This window comes from Poecile atricapillus, chromosome 1 (genome assembly GCF_030490865.1).
Source record: "Poecile atricapillus isolate bPoeAtr1 chromosome 1, bPoeAtr1.hap1, whole genome shotgun sequence".
Classification (NCBI taxonomy): Eukaryota; Metazoa; Chordata; class Aves; order Passeriformes; family Paridae; genus Poecile; species Poecile atricapillus.
In genome coordinates this window covers 154,896,840-154,918,197 of record NC_081249.1, presented here as the reverse complement: position 1 = coordinate 154,918,197, position 21,358 = coordinate 154,896,840, and the positions used below count along the sequence as shown (strand labels likewise).

The window sequence follows — 21,358 nt, the reverse complement described above, 5'->3', positions numbered from 1 at the left end:
TACAGATGTGACAATAAATGAAACATAAGTAGAGACAAGTGAATTGAGTAAGCAAATTTTAAAAAGAAACCTCTACATGGCAAAGACTGTGAGCAATAGAAAGCAGTTTGCTCATGGATGAACTTCTCTCCAGCTTGAACCCCAAGGTACTGAATAGTGATAAACAGCAGATCCACCTCAAAATCACACTCCCAATCTAAAATAAAATGGTAATCTACACATACCCATAACAGAGAAAAAACAGCTCTCTAGTTTTTCCTCTATGGAATAGAATGAATTCAGACTCCTGCTTTACTGATACATCTCAAGACATGAAGCAGCAATCAGAAAAGGACATGAAATGGAGCAATAATAGGCACCTACTAAGCTTAGTCCAGTATTAAGCATATAAAGCTGTAGCAGAATTTTCCACTCCTTCTTTCTGAGCCTTAAATGAAACTTTCACAAATAACACTTTGGAGAAGAATATGGTAACTACCATTACAGAGATGAAAGTACTAACTTGTTTAGCCAGCAAAGTCTAAACAAGAGCAATTGGCCACTGATGCATGGGCAGCTGAAGAGCAAAAATAAAAACCTTTTAAAAGTCAATGAAAAATTCCTATCCAAATAACAGATGCATCTGCTGCCATAATCTATGGGCTGATTTCCCATTTGTCTGGCACCTTGTAGAATCTACACTTCAACAATTCTCTATCCAGTGCCAACTTCTGCTTCAGAGAAGTCAAAAAGCTTTATCATCTTAATCCAATGCAAATCTTAGAAGAAAACAGCCTTGGCTAACCAGAAAATTCCTGAACTTTTCCTGTAGATACAATTTCAAAAGAATGAATAATATTGCAGAGAGAACAGATGCTTTTGAGCAGTCTGAGTATATTCCTCAGGATATGGCACACACAGAATTTTGTGAACTGAGAACAAAACTAAAACAAAGGGCCTTTGGAAAGCATACAGCTCTCAGAATATTTTTTAAATGGTCTGCTAAACTCAAGCAACTGTGATAAGCAACAGATTGTTCAGGACATTTGATTGACTTATGAAAAGCTACAGAATTTATTAAGGTTCTAATAGAATTAGTAAAATCTCTGTATAATGATGAAATTCCTTGTTTTCTATTACTTACATTATTTTCAGTCTGAAGGTTTTCTATGCCTTTACTAAACACCTCTTTTCACAATATAGGTCAAAATTGTAGCCAAAGTAATGCAATTAGATTCTTAAAGTGTCTATTTCTAATTATACTGTGACCTATAAAAAGTTAGCTGAGTAATGTCTAAGAGAATAGACAAGACTGAGCATTAGGTTTCATCTCAACACCCAGTAAAAAGCTAATGCTCCACATGGAAACAGGAGTCCTAGAAATTTCCACATGACAAACATATTTTTTTACCTTCAGAAGTGAAAGGTTTTAATTGTTTAAGCCTAAGATTGTGATTGAAGAAACTTTACATTGTGTAGAACAGGAAATGAAAGAGAGTGAAGAATTCAGAAATCTACATCAACAGAGAAAAAAAGCTGTCAAGTTTGCAAGTTAGATTCACAATGCACAGGAAAGGCAATGTATTGTTTCAAACCAAACACATTTAGGTAATGTAATACTTCTAAAGAATTTGAAAACCAATTGATTTATTAAAAATGCTTTTATTTATAAAAAAAATTAAACTGAAAATTTATTGTTTTACACTTTTTTTAGCATTTTGTAAAATATTTCAGCTTAACGGTGTCTTACCTCATTTATACTGGAAGAAGAATTTTCAGCTATCAGATTTGCAAAGAAAAGGACTGTCCCATTTCCTTTCTTCAGCTAAAGGAGCTAAATGCAACCAACAATTCAAAAAATGTATGTCTGTTTAAAAGACAGACAAGTAAGCCATAGGTGATCTGTAACCCAATCCATCTTCAGTGCAGAGTCAAGAGCTTTTGTTTTATATTAAATACAGAGAATTGTCTGCTGCCTCTACCTGTGGTGTTGTGCAGATCAAGTTTAGGCCTGTCTGCTCTTCCCCTGCACTTTCTGAGCTACAGTAGTGATTTCCCAACGTCCAGATCTGCTGTGTGGCAGCTCACTGAAATTTCAGCCGACACTTGGAGACTTGCAATTAGCAAGGTTATTTTAAGCACTGACCTAAGTTCCAGCAGAATGTTTATGGCATTATGACAGGAAGGAATCCAGTATCATATCAGTCACTTGGAAACCCTGTAAAGCTGATCTTGGAGACGAGACCCTCTAATTCACAGCATAAAATTGAATATCCGACCCCTAATTTACTTCAGCTTTTGTTTTTAAGCTTTGAAAAGAGTGGAAATATCTACTTGGTTAATATTAGGAAGCTCAGAACTTATTTTAGGACCTGGTAGATCATATGCTTGGAACAAATGTATTAATAGGAAGTTATTACTTCCCTAATGGAGAGATTCACTGCTTACAAAACAGAGGCTGTTACTTTTGCAATATTCACATTTGTAATAATTAACTATTACATTCTAAATGGGAGAAGAAAATAACTTAGAGCTGTTGAACTTATTACAGCTGGCTCTATAACAATACCTTTTAGTTTCCCCTTGGTTAATTTGAAAAGAGCTCCCTCTTCTGCACAGGCCTTTGCTAACCCTGGATTCTGGTTTGCCCTGGATTCCTTTGGAATTCTCTGGCTGTCTAACTATTTCTAAGTCATGTTTAAAGGCCCAGTCATACCTCCACACCCTCATTTGCTGTCCATTCTCATTCCTCCCCCTTTCCCCCCTCCCTCCCTCCTTTTTTCTTCTTTTTTAATTCATGGATCAGCTTTCTTGTTCCCACCCATCCTTATTCTTGCAGCAGTGGCAGACCTAACCTCACACAGGGAACCATGACAAACAGCTCATCTGACTGCGTGGCGCAGAGCTGTACTGCTCAGCCACTCCATCTGTGTGCACACACACCCAAGAGGAGCTTTTCTGAAGGCACTACCATCACAAACACTATTAAATGAGAGAGTTTCATTTAAAGGAGAGTAAATGAAGAGACGAAAAAACAAACAACAAAACCAACCAGCCAAACAAAATCCAAGAAAATTTGCGGCTTTTGAAAATTATTTTCAATTATTTTTTGAAAATTATTCTACGCATCACTTATCACAAGGGAACTGCTCCTTTGATATTGTAGAAAAATCCACTGGGGACAAAATGTACCTTTGAGAATTTAGAATATTAAGAAAACAATGGTGAAAACAACATAAATTCCTGCTGTCCTTTTAAAATATCAAAGGTATCCTGAGTTACATACAAACCTGAGATGGCATTCAAAACAACTAGCACCAAGGTAACTATTAGAGATATTCCAAATAGCAAAATTCAAAATACAATATAGGCAGCAGGCAAAGTCTTCAAATTTATCACAAGACCAAGAGCTGGAGATTTTGAATGAACTGACCATTGATATACTTTTGAGATGGTCAGCTCTCAGAAGGATACTGGAGTCACCCCAGTACCTGAATGCATACACACAGCTGAACTCTGGACATAAAGATAGAAACATTATTGTTGTTATTACACAGCTACCTTCCTACAGGGGAATAATTTTATGATGAAACATTTCCTATGAAATACCATAACCTAATATATTTTCCATTTTAAATCAATTCCTGAACATATAAATATGTTGACCTCTGTAGAAGTCTTAAAAAATGAGGGTAAAAGAATTTGATTGAAAGATGGCAGTAAAATCACCATTAAGGCAGTTTCTTTTTTCCAGTGCTTAGTGAAAAAACAGATTAGGACTATTGACTTCAGAGTAGAGAGGAGAAAAATTTGACTGCAGCAGTTTTCCAGGTTTGGCCACAGTTGCTTGTTCTGTGCTCAAAGATTATATCCTATGCTTCATTACCTGCTTTACTCAAGTCATTTGAACAGTATTATATAAAGATTTTTGGCTACATTTTTTTAAAATAATTTCTTAAAATTATTTCAAATCATTTCAGTTAAATTGTTCTTCAGTTTCAGCTTCAAATAATTCTAGCTTTGGAAATATTGTATCTTTCCTAAGAAAAATGTCCATTTTCATCAGTTGCTAGCATTTAAACAGGTAGCTACATGGGCTACAGTAGATTGTATCCTTTTTGCAATATGAAATAGGTTTTCTAAGTTAATTAAAATTGTTATTTTATTTATTTAATTTTTTAGGCAACAATGGCATGACACATTGAGATGTTATGATTCTACAAGGGTTTCCTCTGGTTTGGGGCTTAAACTGTAAAATACTTTTGGAGGAAGAATAGCTGAGAGTGAGTGACTCAGTTCTCTCTTTGAAACTTGATTCATACCTGCCTAATAGCAGGAAATCCGTTTCCTTTGAATATCAGGTAACTCCAAGAAGCACATCTCAGAATGTTGTTTGCATTTCTAGGTAGTTTTTCCTTGTTGACTGCACTCCCTGTTCCAGGAGGGAGCAGCAGATGACTCAAATTGGATGAGAAAGGCACTGATAGGATGGAAATGGACCACCATCCTAATTAGGAAAGCTATAAAGATCCTAAAATCAAGCCATGGTGAAAGAAATATGAGCAGAGTAATATACATGAGCTGACTTTAATAATGAAACACTGCACAGGAGAATAATTCAGCAGAGCTGGAAGGTTTCATCATAAGTGTTTTGAAAGATCTTTATTACTAACTCTGCAAAATGGGACACATTTTCAGCAAGTTATTCTGGAGATGTAAAAGAGAGGCGGCCAGAAGGAAAACATCTGAGGTAGGAGTTAATGGATGAGTCATATGTTTTCCCTGAAATATAAATACTTTTGGAAGGTTTAGGTAAAATGCTCAATGAAGAGTGACACAGACAGTTTCATCACTTGTGTGGCTTATACAGTCTAAACAGAATTACTGAGGGGGGTGTGTGTATTGCTATTATCATTATATTTATTTATTTATTTGTTATAATGAGGGGGTTGGCAGTTATTTTTAGGGTAAAAAAACCCCTAAAATTTATATGAAAGGCTTCAAATTTCAAACTTTCAACATCACTGTAACTTTTTCAATTACATACTTTTGCTTGAGGTTGAATTCCTATGTTTTTGCCCTTGAGCTAATCTTTTCCAACCAGACAGCTGACATAATTTGTATTATGAACTCAACATTTTTTATATAAAAGACTAAAAATGTAGTCCTTGTTTGCAACCAACTTGATCTTTTATGAGTATAGCAAACTGACCTGGATAAGAAGAGTTAAGCTAGTTTCAAATTTTCCAGTTAAAGAAATCTTCACTGGAAAAAAAATAATCTAATAATTTAAATCAAAATTTTACAAAGAAGTGTTGTCTGGAAAAGCTTCTTAAAGGCAGAATAGGATTTTTTTCCATGGTATCCACTTTGTATATGTGACTCAAATGTGTATGATTAAAAACAATTGTTTCTGTGACTCTCAATGGCAATAAAAGAGACCAAAATTCAGATCTCTTCTCCACTTGGTATTTGCTGATTCACACAAGTGTAGCTATGCATCAAAGACCTACACCCAATTCAAGGCGGGTATCAAGAAAGGTGTTGGATGCATGATCTTTTCTTCTTCTAAAAGTTTTAAGATAAAATTCAATTTGTAGATTTGAAAATACCAGAATAGGACGGTTTTATTCTCTTGCAGATAAATAACCAAGTCTAAATACAAAAGTGGGAATGTTCAAACTTAATGAAGATTCAGTCAACAGATAGTTTTATTATTTACCCTAAAAATTTTCCCTAATCACCCCACCAAGTCTTTATAAGCAGAAATGGTAAACATATCGTTTAGAAACAACAAATAGATTGAAAGCAAAGCAGATTAATTTTAAAAGTACATTTATTTCAATCTACCTCCATAATTACAAATTAAAGTTTAACAACAAATCTTCCAAGTGCTTGTCCAATTGCCTGTATTTGCATCTGTTTAATATCTTCAGAATAACCACAGGAAGAAATGCACCTATGTGAGGTAAAGAGATGTAGCAGATATTAATCTCTCCTTTTGATAAAGAAAACATCAGTGAACACCACCTTTGGCATTTTCATTACTGTAATCTAAACTGAGTATCAGTGAGAATCACTTTTTTCACTGCACACCCCTTTGCTGCAGCCTATCTTCCATTAGCACCCAGCAGAGACTGAAGGTTTAATCTGTTCCTCCCTACACTTTCAAGTTTTTTCTTTCAGGAAACAAGGAATTAAATGGATCTGCTCAGAGTGCACACATTGATTCCCTTGTTAGTCTAGCAAACAGCTGAACTGAAAACAGTTGGAGCTGCAGATTTCACTCACACCTTTCAAGCTTAGTGTCCTATTAATTAATCCTCAATGCATTACCACTACAAAGTATGAGTTGACATATTAAAAGACATATACTGCAATTCAAAGATCCTAAGTGGAGTCAGACTTATCTGTAATAACATTTCATCATCCTACTGGTAAACCAACAGATAGGTAAGGCTACTGTAGAGGAACACTTCCTCTAAATTACATTTCTAAAATTTCACAGAGAACAAATAGAATAAATAGCTTTAACAAGGACTGCATTTTTAGTCTTTTCTATAAAAAATATTGAGTTCATAATCAGTTTTGGATTTTGCTCTGAAGGATTTAATAATTAAAAACTCTAAACATGGTCCTTCCTAGGAAATGAAAGGCTGGCTAAAACCAGTTTTCCTTCTCCTATTCCAAGTAACTGATTGTCACATTCTTGACATTTCTAAGCAATGAGATTACATCATTTTTTATTTTTTTTAAGAAAACAGCTGTTACATCCAATATTCATGACCTATAAGTTTTCCATATCAAGTTATTCAGCTGTTCTTTCAGTCCATGTGAGTTGCAGTGAAATGAAACTGTGCAAAAGACCAAATAGTTTTATTCCATAGTTAATGAATGCACATATTGTTCCAAAGCAACAGAAAGAAAAGAAAATCTGCAAAAATCTTGGTCTTATTGCTGCTTCAGTGGACTGGAAGCCCCTTATTCATCCCAGACACAAAATCAGTACAGTATTTTCTTGCATATTTCACATTGTTTCTTATTAGCATTTGATGTGCACAGCTGTATGTGCTATGTGTGACTAATTCTTACAGAACTTCACAGACAGAAATAAAGGAAGGGATAGCACAGGGATTTTTAAGACAGAGCAGAGATGCTTTTGAAGATCCATGCCAGCTCTCATAATCAACTACCTCTAATTCAGCCTATCTTGTAATCTTTTTCATTGCTTTTGGTTTGTTTGGATTGTTTTGGTTTTTTCAGTGAAGGATAAGTACATTTGGACAACAGGAGTTTATCATGTTGCTATCTAGAAACATATTTAGATAGTAGATATTTAGATGGTCCTAAACTTATCAAAGGAAGCTAAGCAAAATCATTAGTCTCCTTAATGCATAAGGACATTTCTCATTCTAAAATTTTATCACGCTGGGATTATAAAACATTTCCAGGATGTTGTTAAATTGATGTCTGCACCACTTCCAGAAAACCGATTTGGTAATAACACTTACCACAAAATATAAGTGCTCATTTTGATTTAAATGAATTGTGAACTGTAAGCAAAACAGAAAGAGAACTGTGCTGCTACAGAGAGAGCTGGATTTAGGGGCTGCCTGGGAGGGTGAGGGGTGATAACAGCAGAGATCTCATGGATGGGTTGAACTGCCATAACTTGCTTTTACTGCTGATTTTGCTGCCAGTTTATTTTGGACCTCGTACGAGGCACGTTGTGCCTGTATGGTCTGCACTGTGTCAAGTGTACAGTGCAAACAATTTCAAAACAGCAGGAAAAACCAACCAAAATAGTAAGTTACCCAGTGACCCATGCAAACCTGAAGAAGCTTTAATGTTGTATCCAAGCAGGAAGATCTGGGGTTATAGGTATCTCCATCTTCAGGGACACCCTTAATTTAAACACTATGTTCTGCTAGTGGTATTACCATGCTGGTATTGCTGGTATTTTTCTGACATAGAGAAATAACAGAAATTCACTGTAGATATTGAATGTTTCAAGGTAGAAAGAGTATATATTTATACCTAAATTACATATATAAAGAATATATATATATATATATATAAACATACGTACATTAATGCACAGATATTTCTCTGAGGGTTCTTCCCACTACGATATCACTTCTTCACCACTACAATATCAAGCATTTTATTTTGCAAGTATGCTAAACTTGACACGTTAGTAAATGCATTTTTGTTCAGATAAATATTTTTTAAAAATTTGCAGATTACTATTGGTAATGCTCTAAAGTTCTGTGCATGTGATAGCAAACTTTTCCCATCCTTCCCTGCATCTTTTTTCCCTCCTCAGCAGCAAAGGCAGCAGCTGAGCAGCTCCTGCAGCTCCTGTAGCACTAGATGGTGCTGCAGCACAGCCGCAGCAGAACCTGCTGCCTCTGATGTCTGCTGGACCTGAATATCTCACTGCTCTTTTTAATACTGAACTTACTGAACGTGTTACAAAAGACTATTCCCCAGGGCCTTTTCATGTTATTTTGTTGTTTTTTGGGTTTTTTTTTTCTTCTTTGTTTTAATGTAAGTTCCAGCTTTCCATGACACTATGCTTTGTGTGTTTTTCTTGCCCATGCTGTAAGAGTAGAAATAAGGAACAAGAAGAAAACTGATATACATAATAAACACAATTAATTACACACAAAGTAATTTTTTAAGCTTGTAACTTATCAACTTTATCTTATACAATGAACCAAGAAGACAAATAGCAAAGACCTTCCTACAATACTACAACACTAAATGTATACCTTTTGAAAGTAATTTTTCTAATGGAAATACAATTAAATAAATTAGTTACAGAAGTAACTAAACAGAGCACAACATTATAAATATGTTATTTACACTTTAAAAAGTAATTCAAATCTGTTATTAAACTCCCCATTTCTGTTCAACAGCTTCCCAGGAGTATAAAGTTGCCTATGTGTGCATTTGCAAAACTCTGTCTGAAATGTCCATTAGTTTCCTGGTTTTCTTTATATCCCTAAATGCAAAAATTTTGACTTTGTGTATTTACTTTTAATTCATTACTTCTCCTGCTGTTTTTTCTGTTGTTATTATCATTATTATTATTATTGCTTTGTTATTGTTGTTGTTATTAATATTATTTCTGTTTGGTTGGCCCTGAGAAGTAGACTTCCATGCACTGGGTAATTTGCCAATTGCAACTGGCTCTGCAAGACAGCAAAGTCCACTTGCTGGGAGCAGTTTGATATAGTGAGGCCTTCAAAGACTTGAGGCATTTAATAATTGCTGTTTAATGGAGAATTCTTACAAATTCTTGTAGCTATCTAATTTTTAGTTCCTCCTCATTAGCTGTATTTCCCTATCAAAATTAAATCACCTCCTCTCCATAAATGCAAAAAGCTGCATTTCTTATACAAGGAGAAATTATTCAAGTATCAAGGCAACAAAATCATTAGTCATCCGATAATAACAACTAAATTGTCATCTTTCACATGGCAACAAACAAATCTAAGCATAAAACCTCCAAAAAAATCAGCAAGGTCAGATTCTAGTAATGCAGGACTGTGCCAACACAAAGCCAGATATATACCACAACTGCAGGAACATACCACAACTATACTCAAAACTGTTTTAAGTAAAAGCAGCTCCTGCACCCTAATACCTTATGCATTCATTCATTTGAGAATACTAGAAAATGTATTAAACACTTTAAACTTGATTTAAAAAAAAAAAAAAAAAGGCCCCATGTGTAGTAATGTCATCTACTTCCCTCCTTCATTTTTAATGAAGTATTATTAAAAATGTGCTCTTTCTGACTCCTGCTCTCCCCACAGAACATGGTAGAGGTGCAGGTTAAGAAAGAAAGCAGGGCTTTTTGAAGCAGCAGTTCAGCATGGCAGCAGATGACTCAGCATTGTACTCAGCAAAGGACAAACAGGAGGAAGAAAATTAAAAAGGACAGCAATCAGATGGGAGTTTTGGAAGACAAAAACTTTGAGGGAGAGAACCTGACAACTGGAAGGAAAATAAAACTGGGCAGAGAGAGGCTGGAAAATAAAGCTAGCAACCAACAGCTAGAACATGATTTGCAACCTAACAAATAAAAGTCCCAACCCTATCTGCACCAACATGTATTCCTGTGAATAAAGGAAAATGTCTTTTTCTGAAGTTTTTAAGCCACCTATATAACATCGGTTTTTCCTTGGTAATTTTCAAGCAACCTCTTTAATAACTTACAGGTGTGGCTCTTTCATTCTGATTTGCTGTCTCCTATATCAGATAACACAGTAGCAAAGAAAATCCATCTAATAATTGAGAATTGATCAAAATTCACAACTCACACCCAAATACTGTGACTACAAACCTGAGCACAGTAATTTAAATTGTAGTGGAAATCACCATGAAATCTTAGCAGCTCAAATGCTTAGTTTGGTGATTTAGCTATTCATTAGCTTAAAAAAAAAAAAGAAAAAAAAAAAAAGGAAGATAAAACAGACATTGAGAGATACTATAAATATTTCATTCATAATTAGGATCAAAACTGAATCTTGAACAGATTTGGGACAGGGAATTTATTCTTGTACATCTCAGCTGAAAATCAAAAGTGTATAACTTAAATTGTAAGGTGGTAAAAAAAATATGTCTTCATTACTCCTTATTCTACCTGAAGTTTGAAAGTAGTACAGCATTCAGTATTTTGTGAGGTTTTTGAAAGCAAACAGTCCTATTTATAACCAGAAATGCAATGTTCCTTTGGAGAAAAGAGAGTGGTTCCTTTCCCATGTATTCTATTTACTTGTTTTAATTCCTCATACTGAGCTGCTGGTCTAGATTCATAAACAAGGTGGATACTTAAAGTAGTCTTTGAAGAGAAGGTTATATTTGTAATAATACATATGAGGCTACCCATTTTACTATGTAAAATTTGGTATTTTAATCCAATGGATCAAAATTATCTATTTCAAGGTAAGACCCTAGTCCTGTGTGAAAAAGGGATCCTGTACCTGATAACAGATAAACAAACGTGTAGTAAACTATTTTGTCTTCAGTTCAGCAGTTAAACTGGACATCTGAACTTTCAGGAAGTCCCCATAAATACCATATGAAAGTGCAGATGACCTTAGCAAAGAAAACATAGACTAGCTGCCGTGGTACCATGTCTGTACAAATCCTACTGTATTGCCCTTGGAAATATCCCTCTTACCTTTCTTTTTTCATGAGTCTTACAGTATCTGATAATGTTCTTAAATGTTCAGATTGTGAAATTCTTTTATTGCCTAAAAGTCCTGAATTTAATTAAAAGTATTTTAGCTTTGTCTTCTCCCTCAAAATACCTGTAGAAGAGTGAGTAAGAGCATTCAGTTTAGTATCTCAGCTCTATGATGCTAGAGCATAGATGGCTAATGATTTTGCAGACTTCCATTGGATGATTTTATCTGCTCAGCTTCTGGACAGTGCTGAGATGCAGAAGGAGGAGCCAACCATACCTTTCATATGAGCTGATTACGTGGTGTATCAACCACTTTGCTCATCCCACACAGCTCAATGGTCTGAAAATACAATTCTATTTCTTTATTTTGTGGGGTCTTTTGGATACTTTACTGTACCCAAAAGTACAGATACTTGGGACCATTTAAAATATAACATTTTTCCTTGCCTATAATTTCTTTTTCCCCAAGGGTACTAACGGTACTTTGTCCCATCAGGAGATTTTATTCTGTCAGTGTATAAATAGACACAGAGTAACCTCTCACTATCTATGAAGCACAAGGTGAACTGCAAACACAGAGATCTTAAACACATTAATGGTGCCCTACAGTGAACTGTACTATAATTTCTCTAGTTCTACAGGGCAGGTAATTCAAAAGAATATTTGAGGAAAAGCCAGAAATGCATGAGGAATAAGTGCATATGCAAATTCTGAGGTGGTAGTAGCGGCATTGTATTTCTGATCTGGCACTACAAACATACACATACAAATATACTTCCACATATATATACCCATATGTGTATGTCAGTTATAAAAATAACATATTTCATCATTTCAGATCACAATCACACTGGAAATGCACATATAAAATCATCTTTTCCCGATACATTAGCAGATAAATTATCATTAAATCTACAGAACTTATTCTGAAGAAACTTACTTTCTTGCCTATGAAATATCTGCATTGTTTTTTTATCAGAGGCCAATGTATTCATCTCAACACAAAGAGATGAAAGGACACAGCAAAAGAGAAGACTGTATTTTGAAGCTTGCTTCAAGTCCCTTTTGAAGCATGGAGCCACAGTGAAGGGCATGTATGGCTCCAGAGCCAGCTGAGGAGAATAAAAGAATATTGCTCTGACATTTATGTGATAACTTTTCTCAGCTAACACAGATTATGAAAAGAAAGTACACTGCTCAGTGGGAAAGGGAAATTGCAGTGTACTACTAGTAGATTTTATATTCTGTGAAAACTTACAAATGTTTTGTCAGAACTTCGGAGTGCTATGATTGCTGTAGTAGTAGCGCTGTAATGCAGTGCTGCTTTATGCCTTTTGAATTACATGTGTTTTCCAAAAAGAAATGGAAACATTTCCAAAAAAAGAAGTGCTCCATCTTCTGAAATGCAAGGGTTAGAATCATAACTGACTACATGGAAACTGCTGTCTTTCTCCAGGAAACCATTTACAGGGAGAAACTGGTAGGTATTATCTCTCCTTTTGCCTTCTCCACAAGAAAATATATAGAACCTGTGTGTTTTGCTGATTTACGAAGGAATCACATCAATTCACAGTAGGGTTTCTAACAGCTATAGAGAAAGGGATATCATTCTGAGGAGTAATTCACATAATACAAGAGGCAAATATCCAAGGATATTCAAAAATCACCAACATTCAGAACCTGTTCTTACTAAAACACAAGTTTGTTATTGAGATATTCATGTTGCATTTTTAGCATTCAGACAGAATCATCCTATTACCTAAAATTTCTTCTGTCAACTCTCCCATAATAAAAGCTCATAAGGAAATTTTAAACATAATGTAAAAAACTCAAAAATTTCTTATATTTTATGCAATTTTCTGTGCCTGACTGTGACTGTTCCCTTATGCCATTTTAGAGTTTTTGAAAATTTACTATAAGTGACATGTAATTATAGACTGAAAAAGTAACAAGCTTAGCTCCTATAATGGTTAATAAGAAATACATCCACAAAGACTACTGATATATACAAAGCAGGAAAACACCTATGGACATCATAGTTCATAAAGCAGACCAGAAATAGGTGATTGTTATAATACATAATAATATTCTACCTTGCAACATATAGACTCACACAAATAATCAATAAAACACTCACCACTAGGACTTACGTGGCACAGCTTTGGTGTCTGCTTTTGCTTACACACACATCTATATTTGCATTCATAAAAAAATTCTTGCAACAAATCACAGCAATCAGAACAAATTCCCATTACTTACTTTTGAATAAAGATAATTACATACTGTCAATGACCACTCATTTTAAAATTTGACAGTACTAAATCTTACTCACACCATTGAAATAGTATTAATTTACGGTTTTCCAGGAAATCTGAACATCAGTATGTGTTATTATCATCACATACACAAATACTAAACAACATAATACATTCCCTCAGCAAATGCTTTGTTAACTTGCCCAATGACTTGACAAACAAAATTTTTTCATCATTATGAAATTTATATCATTACAGCATTGCATCCAGTAAACATTCATATTTTAATCAGACTACGATATAGGCTAGAGGAGACTGTAATAGGTAACATCTGTGCTGGAATCTGATAGTCACTTTAATGTTTCTCTAGAGACCACTGGTAGAGCATATTAGCTCATTTTCTACAGCCTGTATTAACATATTTTAATGTAGGAGCAATATCATCCTCATCATAGGCAAATGTTCACCTTTTTCTCCTGACTGCTGAACAATCTAAATGTCTATTTTAGGACAACCTTAAGACCTCCAAAGCACTGCAGATGCTACTGTACTCATATCTACAAACTCTCTGAGTTACACACCACCCTTCTATGTCCAAATATGTCACTGAGAACTAATGAATGCATCTCTATCCTTGGAAGAAATATCACAGGCTGCAGAATTTTTGCTCAGTGTGTCATTAGGTGTTTGCTTTGTTTCGGTAGAAACTCAAGCTGATTAAAGGAGCTGTTCATATTGTCCCTTGCTTTAAGGGAAGGGCTTAGATACTCCACACATTGTTCAAAATTCCTTTCCAAAGGGCATATATATGGACCTCAGGTGAGTAAATCATGCCTTTCCTTTTGCCTTTTTTTTTTTTTAATCTGTTTTGCCCAAGCCCAGATGGAATATCCAGTGCTGATGTTCTACCACTCCAAGGAATATTCAAATCCCTTTGTCACAAAAACACTAATTCCAACAATTTTTATTGGTCATTTTCCTGCCTCTTCAGAAAGGAAGTCCAAGCTTAAAAGGGTCCAGAATGCTGTCTGCAACATATATTAATTATTCATTTATCCTGATAAATTATGCAAGCCAGATCTTGCATTATCACCGGGGCTACCAGTTAAGGCTTCTACAGCTTTTAGCTATTTTTATTCCCTTGATACATAGATAATGGCAGACTAAACCAGTACTGCTCACTTCTCTACTCACAGATAGGAGCCTCTTATTGTTTCTCAATTTTTTCCACTTTTCACTAGCTCCCAAATCTCTGAGCCTCTTATTTTATTCTAACCAACAGCCTTCTATCTTAATTTGATCCAGCTTTCTTTAAAAGGCAACAGAATCTCCAGTAAAATATATATACTCTTTCTGTGTTCATGCAAAGCACAGTCCTGCGTCATCTTGCTCAGTTGCCAGTTAATTTGTAGATGTGTAAGCAGCACAAGAACACCTCTGTTGCTCATTTCAGTGAAAGTATTCTGCTGCCTAAAATTTTGCATTGTATCTTTAATACCTTGTTTCGATAATTTCTCACGCTGTCTTCTTAGCCAGGACTTAAACTTAAGGAAAAAGAACAACTAAAAACTCTTTGTTCCTCAAAAAAGTAGAAATAGAGATAGTGAATGGCCACATGATATTTGATCTCTAGCCAAAATTCATGAAAATTTTGTGGTAGGAGTCAAGAGGGAAGATGAGAGATCCTGTCAAAAGACGTTTGTGACTGACCCAGGTATCATGGAAAAAAATGACTGAAGCCTCTCTGCTTGGAAAGAGAGACATCAGTGTCTGCAAAAAAGACACTATCATAGCATAAACTGTGTTTGTTTCTATGTCAATATATAATATATGGTTCAGATATTTAAGTCACAAAGCAGGGGTGGAGAGCTCTACTCTAAAATAAGTTACAAATAACAGATATCTCAGATACAGAAGATTACATGAGATCATCCCAAATTACTTTTTTTTTTTTTTCAAAAAGATAGAAAGCAGTTATCAATAGTTTGAAACAGTAGGCCCTTCCTTGTGAGAGTTAAGGGATCTAATGTAAAGCAGAACAGGAGTTGAAGCCAAGTTATACCTCAGAAGGATTCCAAGAAAAATTTTGCTGTAAAAGCAAATATATTTTATTAAAACTATAAAAAACTGAATGGATCACAAAAGCATCTCAGCATTTTAAGACAATACAAGGACACAGAGAGCACTCCTATATTTGCTTGTAGCAAAACCATCACCTTTTGGATCTCTTTTACAATATTGGTAACAGCTACATCAGATGTGTTAGAGCAATGTAAAAGTATCTTAGAACAGCTTGAGTTAAGAGTGGTGCCAGATGAATGACTAAAATAGGGCATTCTGGGATCTGAAGAGTTACAGCTCACCCAACTATCTTCCTGAAGCACTTGTGTGAAGCTGAGCTTTCCAGGAAATTTCACAAGGGACAATATAAGAAAAACCTCCCACTCATGCTATGTGGCCAGTTCTGAGAAAGGGCATTGCAAAAGTGAGGCAAACAAGTATTTTCAAAGAATCAGTGGTGGTTAGTAAAGCCCTAAGTCATGCAGCATGAGAAGAGACTAGCAGCAAACACCAAAATCCCTGGGGAACAAGCCACAACAAAGAGGCAATGCTCTTGATTACAGAAAGAGCAGAAGCACAGACAGATCTGCAACTGAGATACCGAGGAAGTTTTCACAAGAGAAGGAGATGATGCATGCTGAGCAGTTTTTCCAAGGAATAATATAAAGAGTCTGCAATGGCCTGGGTCCCCAAACCAGTCTTATCACCACAAGCCAACTGACAGCCAAAGGAAAGAAATCAACTCTAAGCATCCAAAACAAATAGAAAGCTTCATGAAAATGGATGAAAAAAATGGATGAAAAAAGCTTCATGAATGTCTCCTGGCTGAGGAAAACAAGCTATGAGAAAACGAAAAATTGTTTGTCTTACTGCTACATTTGCATTTTGAAAATTATATTCAGAAATTATTATGTTCTAGATTTTTATCCAGAGTCTATATAATTCATTTTTCTCATGATTTGGACAAAGGAGCAGAAAGAAGGCTTCTTAAATTTGCAGATGAAAACAACGAGTGTGCTTGGAGGAGATAGTTGTGGAATGAGATAAACGAAAAAAGATTAATAATGGACAAAGGTAAAATCCTATATGTAAAATTTCATGGGTAAAAGAGAGGTGAAAAAATATATTGTGGGAAAGGAGATTAGGAGTTACAGTGAATTACAAGCTGAACTTGAACAAACCATCTGTTTTGGAAAACAGAAAATACTAAACTGGTATGTTTTGTTTGAGAGCTATGTGAAACACTTTTTCCAGTCTACTCAGCAATAGTCAAGCTTCACACTGAGCCCACTGTCAAGCCTGGGCACAACAATTCCAGAAGGATGCACATCATTGGGAAGGAATATAATCAGAGGACAGAGGGGAAAAAATAAAAAATCTGTATGAAGTTCTAGTTGTGTTTTTTGTTTGGTTTGGAATTTGTTTTGTTTTGTCTTTTGCTTAGTTTTAGTTAATTATATATTAGATAAACTATTCAAAATTTATCTAAAGTCTATATTATATTCAACCACATAAAATAATTTCACAACATTAGTTTCTACAGTCATATTTCTTTTTGTCTGTATAGAGATTTAAAGGTCAGCAGGCTACAGAAGCTCTGCATTCGTAATGTGTTTGGTCAAAACTTTGCTTCCTTTGTTTACATAGGTAAAACCCTTAGGAAAGTATTTTATGAACTCCCATTGGCACTTGTGACTTCACAAATAAGCTCTAAAAAGAAGAAAAACCATGAGGAATGCTATTTATTCTCTGACTTCTATTTATAAATAGAATGTATTAGTGGACATATGAGGGTGAGCTGTATGTACAGAATATTCTCATTTCATAGTCAGGCACAGATCAGTTCTGCTTGTGCTCTGAACCAGCCCAAAGCTATGTGCAAACGCCACCCACAAGCTCCACAGACCTCCAGTTACACCTCAGCGCCGCGCTAATACAGCCACAAGCAATTCCAGATCAGAGCTAGCACCAAGCCCAGCAAGATTTCTCATGCCTGACTGCAGAAATACCTTTTCACAGTATCTGCTAAAGCCTTACTGCATATTGTGGATTTGGTTCTTTCTTCCCGTCAAAAGCTGGTAATATCTCCCCTAATTTTTTTAGAAAAACGGTGGGACTGTTTAAACATCAAGATCAGCTCTCTATTTGTTTAGGACTGATTACAGTACAGTTACTCTGGTTAGTGTTAGTATACAGTGCTGTATTTTAAGACAGCTTACAGCTACAGTCCTAAAATAAACACAAATAAAATACCATTGCACTGAGTATGAAGGAAGACTATGCGCACATAAGCAGACCTCAGAATGCAAGCCTGAAGACAGCTCAGTCTGGAGATAACCTTTGTGCTATTTTTGGAGACTGCCACCTTCAAAAGCATGCTTCATCTGCTGCAGCAAACCAGGCCATGCAAATGAACATATACTTAAAGTCCCAGGCACTAATTATTTGAATTTTGCCTTGAATTTCAAATGAATGGCCCTATTTACTGGAATGTTAGGAATTTTAGTGGAATTTTATTTGGGGGTTTTAGGTACAGAAGCCCACTAAAATCAGTGGGAATATTTCTGGGTGCTTGTGAGATGTCCAGTCAGGTTACTGATAATGTTTTATTGCCTGCTTTTGGAGTATGAACATGTTCATGAATATGGTTCTGACTATTAAATTAAGTGATGAGCAAATATCGTCGCAAAAATTCTGATAATTAAGTGGTTTCTCTTATCTCCCTTAAAAGGATTTATTCACTTTTTAACACAGGCTGTCAGACCTGCTTCAACAATTAGGAAAAGTCCTTTTGTTTATTTTACTAACAGCAGATTTGAATGAGACACTTTCTCTGAGGTGTCTGTGACATAAAATTCATCTTACCTTCAGCTGTACCAGGTGCACATCCACGTGCTTGCTCTCCGAGTCCTGCTGGACGGAGTAGGTCAGATCCCGGACCCTTTCCGACGTCATCCGGAGCCAGGTCTCAATTTCTGGCAAGTGGAGAACAATCTTCCAGTCAGCCCCGGTGTGTAGAGGAGGAGGCTTTTCATACTGCTGGCCTGGGTCAAGGTCCTTCATGACATCCCCTTCCCCTTCTTGTTCCACTGTGGGAGTCATGTTGATGAGCATGGGAGAGGCATCAGAGGGCATCGGATCCAGCTCTGGCGTTCTCATGGGAGAAAGCGCTACGTCCATGGCTAACATGTGGGAGTCTAAACCATACTCCTTTCAAAAATAGCTGCAAAGATAAAAAGAAAAGAAGCTGCTGTTGTAAGACTAACTTTAGCAACAAAATACTCAAAGGCAAGCAGTAAATGATAATGTCTGAGATTTATTGCACACCTAAATAAATTCATCACCCTAAAAATCTATGCTGGAAGGTCAAGACTAAATAGATTTTTTCAAAATAACTTTGTTGATTTGAACAGGATCTTTGTATGAGAAAAGTAACGAATACTGCATTTCTCTCATTGTAATTTCCAATTGTAATTTCTCATCTAATTTCCAATCAACTTTGAAATTATAGCTTTCATTAATGAAAAATATGTTTTGATTTTTTTCAACTGCAACATAAATAAATAAATATTGACAAAGTCAGCAGGACTTTACTGAACTCCACAAGTTAATACAAGACTGGTATTCATAAACTAGTACATATTAGAACATATTCCTTGGCCTGAAATTTAAGACTAAACACAGATTTATTTAAAGATTTATTTAAATTTTCAAACTGTCCACTTGACTGTTGATCATGTAAGACAAAAAATTTGCCAGCAAACTTGAAGAAATTATTGAGGACACTTGGTTGATTTATTGATTTTTGTTTAGAACTTTAAGTTCCAATAGTTTTGTTAGATTAAGAACTGTTACAATAAGCAACAACTCTAGCAAAACATAGATACAATCATTCCCAAGGTCAAAATACATATGTAAAATTAAAACATCGTTTTACAAAGTGGCTTTATGAAAGCTCAAATGCTGTGTCATCAATATACACTTATGAGATTCACTGCAAAAAGTCAGTAAGTAAAATATTTTACTTTGTACCTCCTCCTCTGTATGTTCTACTTACTTGTGTACTACGCATGAAGGCTGCTATAAACCCTACACATAAAAAAAAACCCCAAAAAACCCAAACAATCAATTTTACTTACTTAACATAAAATCTATAAGATTGTAGACCTTTAATTGTCAAATCAACACTGTGACTACTGACTTATATTCCTAAATATTTAATGTGGAGTCTCAGCATCCAGAGAATACTCCTGCAGGCAGTGAGAATATCAGGGAAGTATCCAGTCACAGTTTCATTTGGCATAGCTAGGAAGGACAAAAAATTTATATCTTATGTAAATTTGATTTTATTTCCTACCCTGCTACTACTTAGTAAATCAGTGATTGCATATCTATCACACTCACAAAACAATATATTAAAGTTATACTAAATATTAACACTAAATATAAATTTGGCCCTTCAGAACAAAATTTTCTATCAGTGCAATCAAGCAAGGAAATGATAGAAGAATTCAAATATTCTCAGTGCCTGCTGTACAATTAAATGCTGTTAAATAAAAAGTTCTGCAGCAAAACTAGATGAAATTAAAATTCCAGGATGCCATATTTTTTAAGTTCATCTCTTTACATTGCCTATTTTTCAGCTTAAACTCTGTTGCCATAAGTACTCAACATAAATTTTTAGAAAAATCAGTGTAATAACATATTTGTCAGAGACATTACTGATCATAGCCCTAGTTCTAGCAGAGAATTCACCTGTTCTAGCAGCCAAAACTATCTCAATATTTTAAACATATTCTTCACATTATTTCCTCCTGAAAGTGAAATTTTGGTGAAACACACGTGGTCCTTATTCGTGCATGTTTATTGTTAAATTGCCTATCAGAGAAACGGTTGTGAATCACTAAATGATACCAAAGCACAGCAAGAGCAGCGCCTGTTTCGTAGTTTTTTCACGAAAAAAAATAACCCCTGGCACTCTTGCAGTGTTTTTGAGCATGACTCAGCTCTAGTAAGGACATTAAAGCAATTAGCAAACAGAAATGAAAACATGCTCCTGCAGAAGCAAACAAAAGCTGGTCCGTGCTGCATGCAGAGCGAGTTCTGGCTTTCATGCACTGAGTGTGCAATTAGCAGCCATTAGGAACCTGCTGACCTGGTTTTTGTTACCATGTGCTTGACTCTCTCTGAGTGGCTCTCCAGCATTACAGCTAATGCCTCCTTAACCCTAGAAGCTCTTAAAGTCAAGTCCTTTACATTCTTTCCTTCCTGCCAGATCACAAGAAGTTGCAACACTTCAATTAAGAACACGTGGAGAAATTTAAAAATATATCGTTCTTTTCATAGTCTTAAAAAAAAAACCCCAAAAAATTCGTCAAAAGTAATAAAATCCACCGTGGATGCTAATTAGCAAGGTCTGCTTTAAAAAGCTCACAAATGCTTGAAAGGAGAAACTCGCAGCTAGAAACGACCGAATTCCAACAGTAGGACACAGATTTCTTTAAATTGATTCTTGGCAGAATAAAAAGGCACCATCATCCAACTATTCTGTGAGGAAGGAACAGCGGAAAGGCTCTCCAAGAAGACTGGCACCGAAGGAGTGCGGGCACACTTGAGCTCCTGAAATCCCGGGAGAAGCCGGGAGCTCCGCGCCCGCCCCCCGGCTCTGCCCGGGCCCCGGCTCGGTCCCGGCTCTGCCCCGGCCCCGGCTCCCGGCTCTGCCCCGGCTCGGTCCCGGCTCTGCCCCGGCTCCCGGCTCTGCCCCGGCTCCCGGCTCTGCCCCGGCTCCCGGCTCTGCCCCGGCTCCCGGCTCTGCCCCGGCTCCCGGCTCTGCCCCGGCTCGGTCCCGGCTCTGCCCCGGCCC

At 36.0% G+C, this 21,358-nt stretch overlaps 1 protein-coding gene across 3 annotated transcripts in view; it reads right to left on the bottom strand.

Annotated features, from left to right (window-relative positions):
* Positions 1-21,070, bottom strand: part of AKAP6 (A-kinase anchoring protein 6) — a 208,238-nt gene extending 187,168 nt beyond the window's left edge. The window contains exons 1-2 of one of the 3 annotated variants that reach the window (XM_058849044.1): positions 20,651-21,070; positions 18,361-18,718 (exon numbers count right to left, since the gene is read on the bottom strand). In XM_058849044.1, coding sequence (XP_058705027.1) covers positions 18,361-18,684 — 324 coding nt within the window. In that variant the 5' untranslated portion in view covers positions 18,685-18,718; positions 20,651-21,070. The remainder of the gene's footprint in view (positions 1-18,360; positions 18,719-20,650) is intronic. The other 2 variants (XM_058849055.1, XM_058849064.1) reach the window with 2 other exon arrangements.
* Positions 21,071-21,358: the final 288 nt, after the last annotated feature.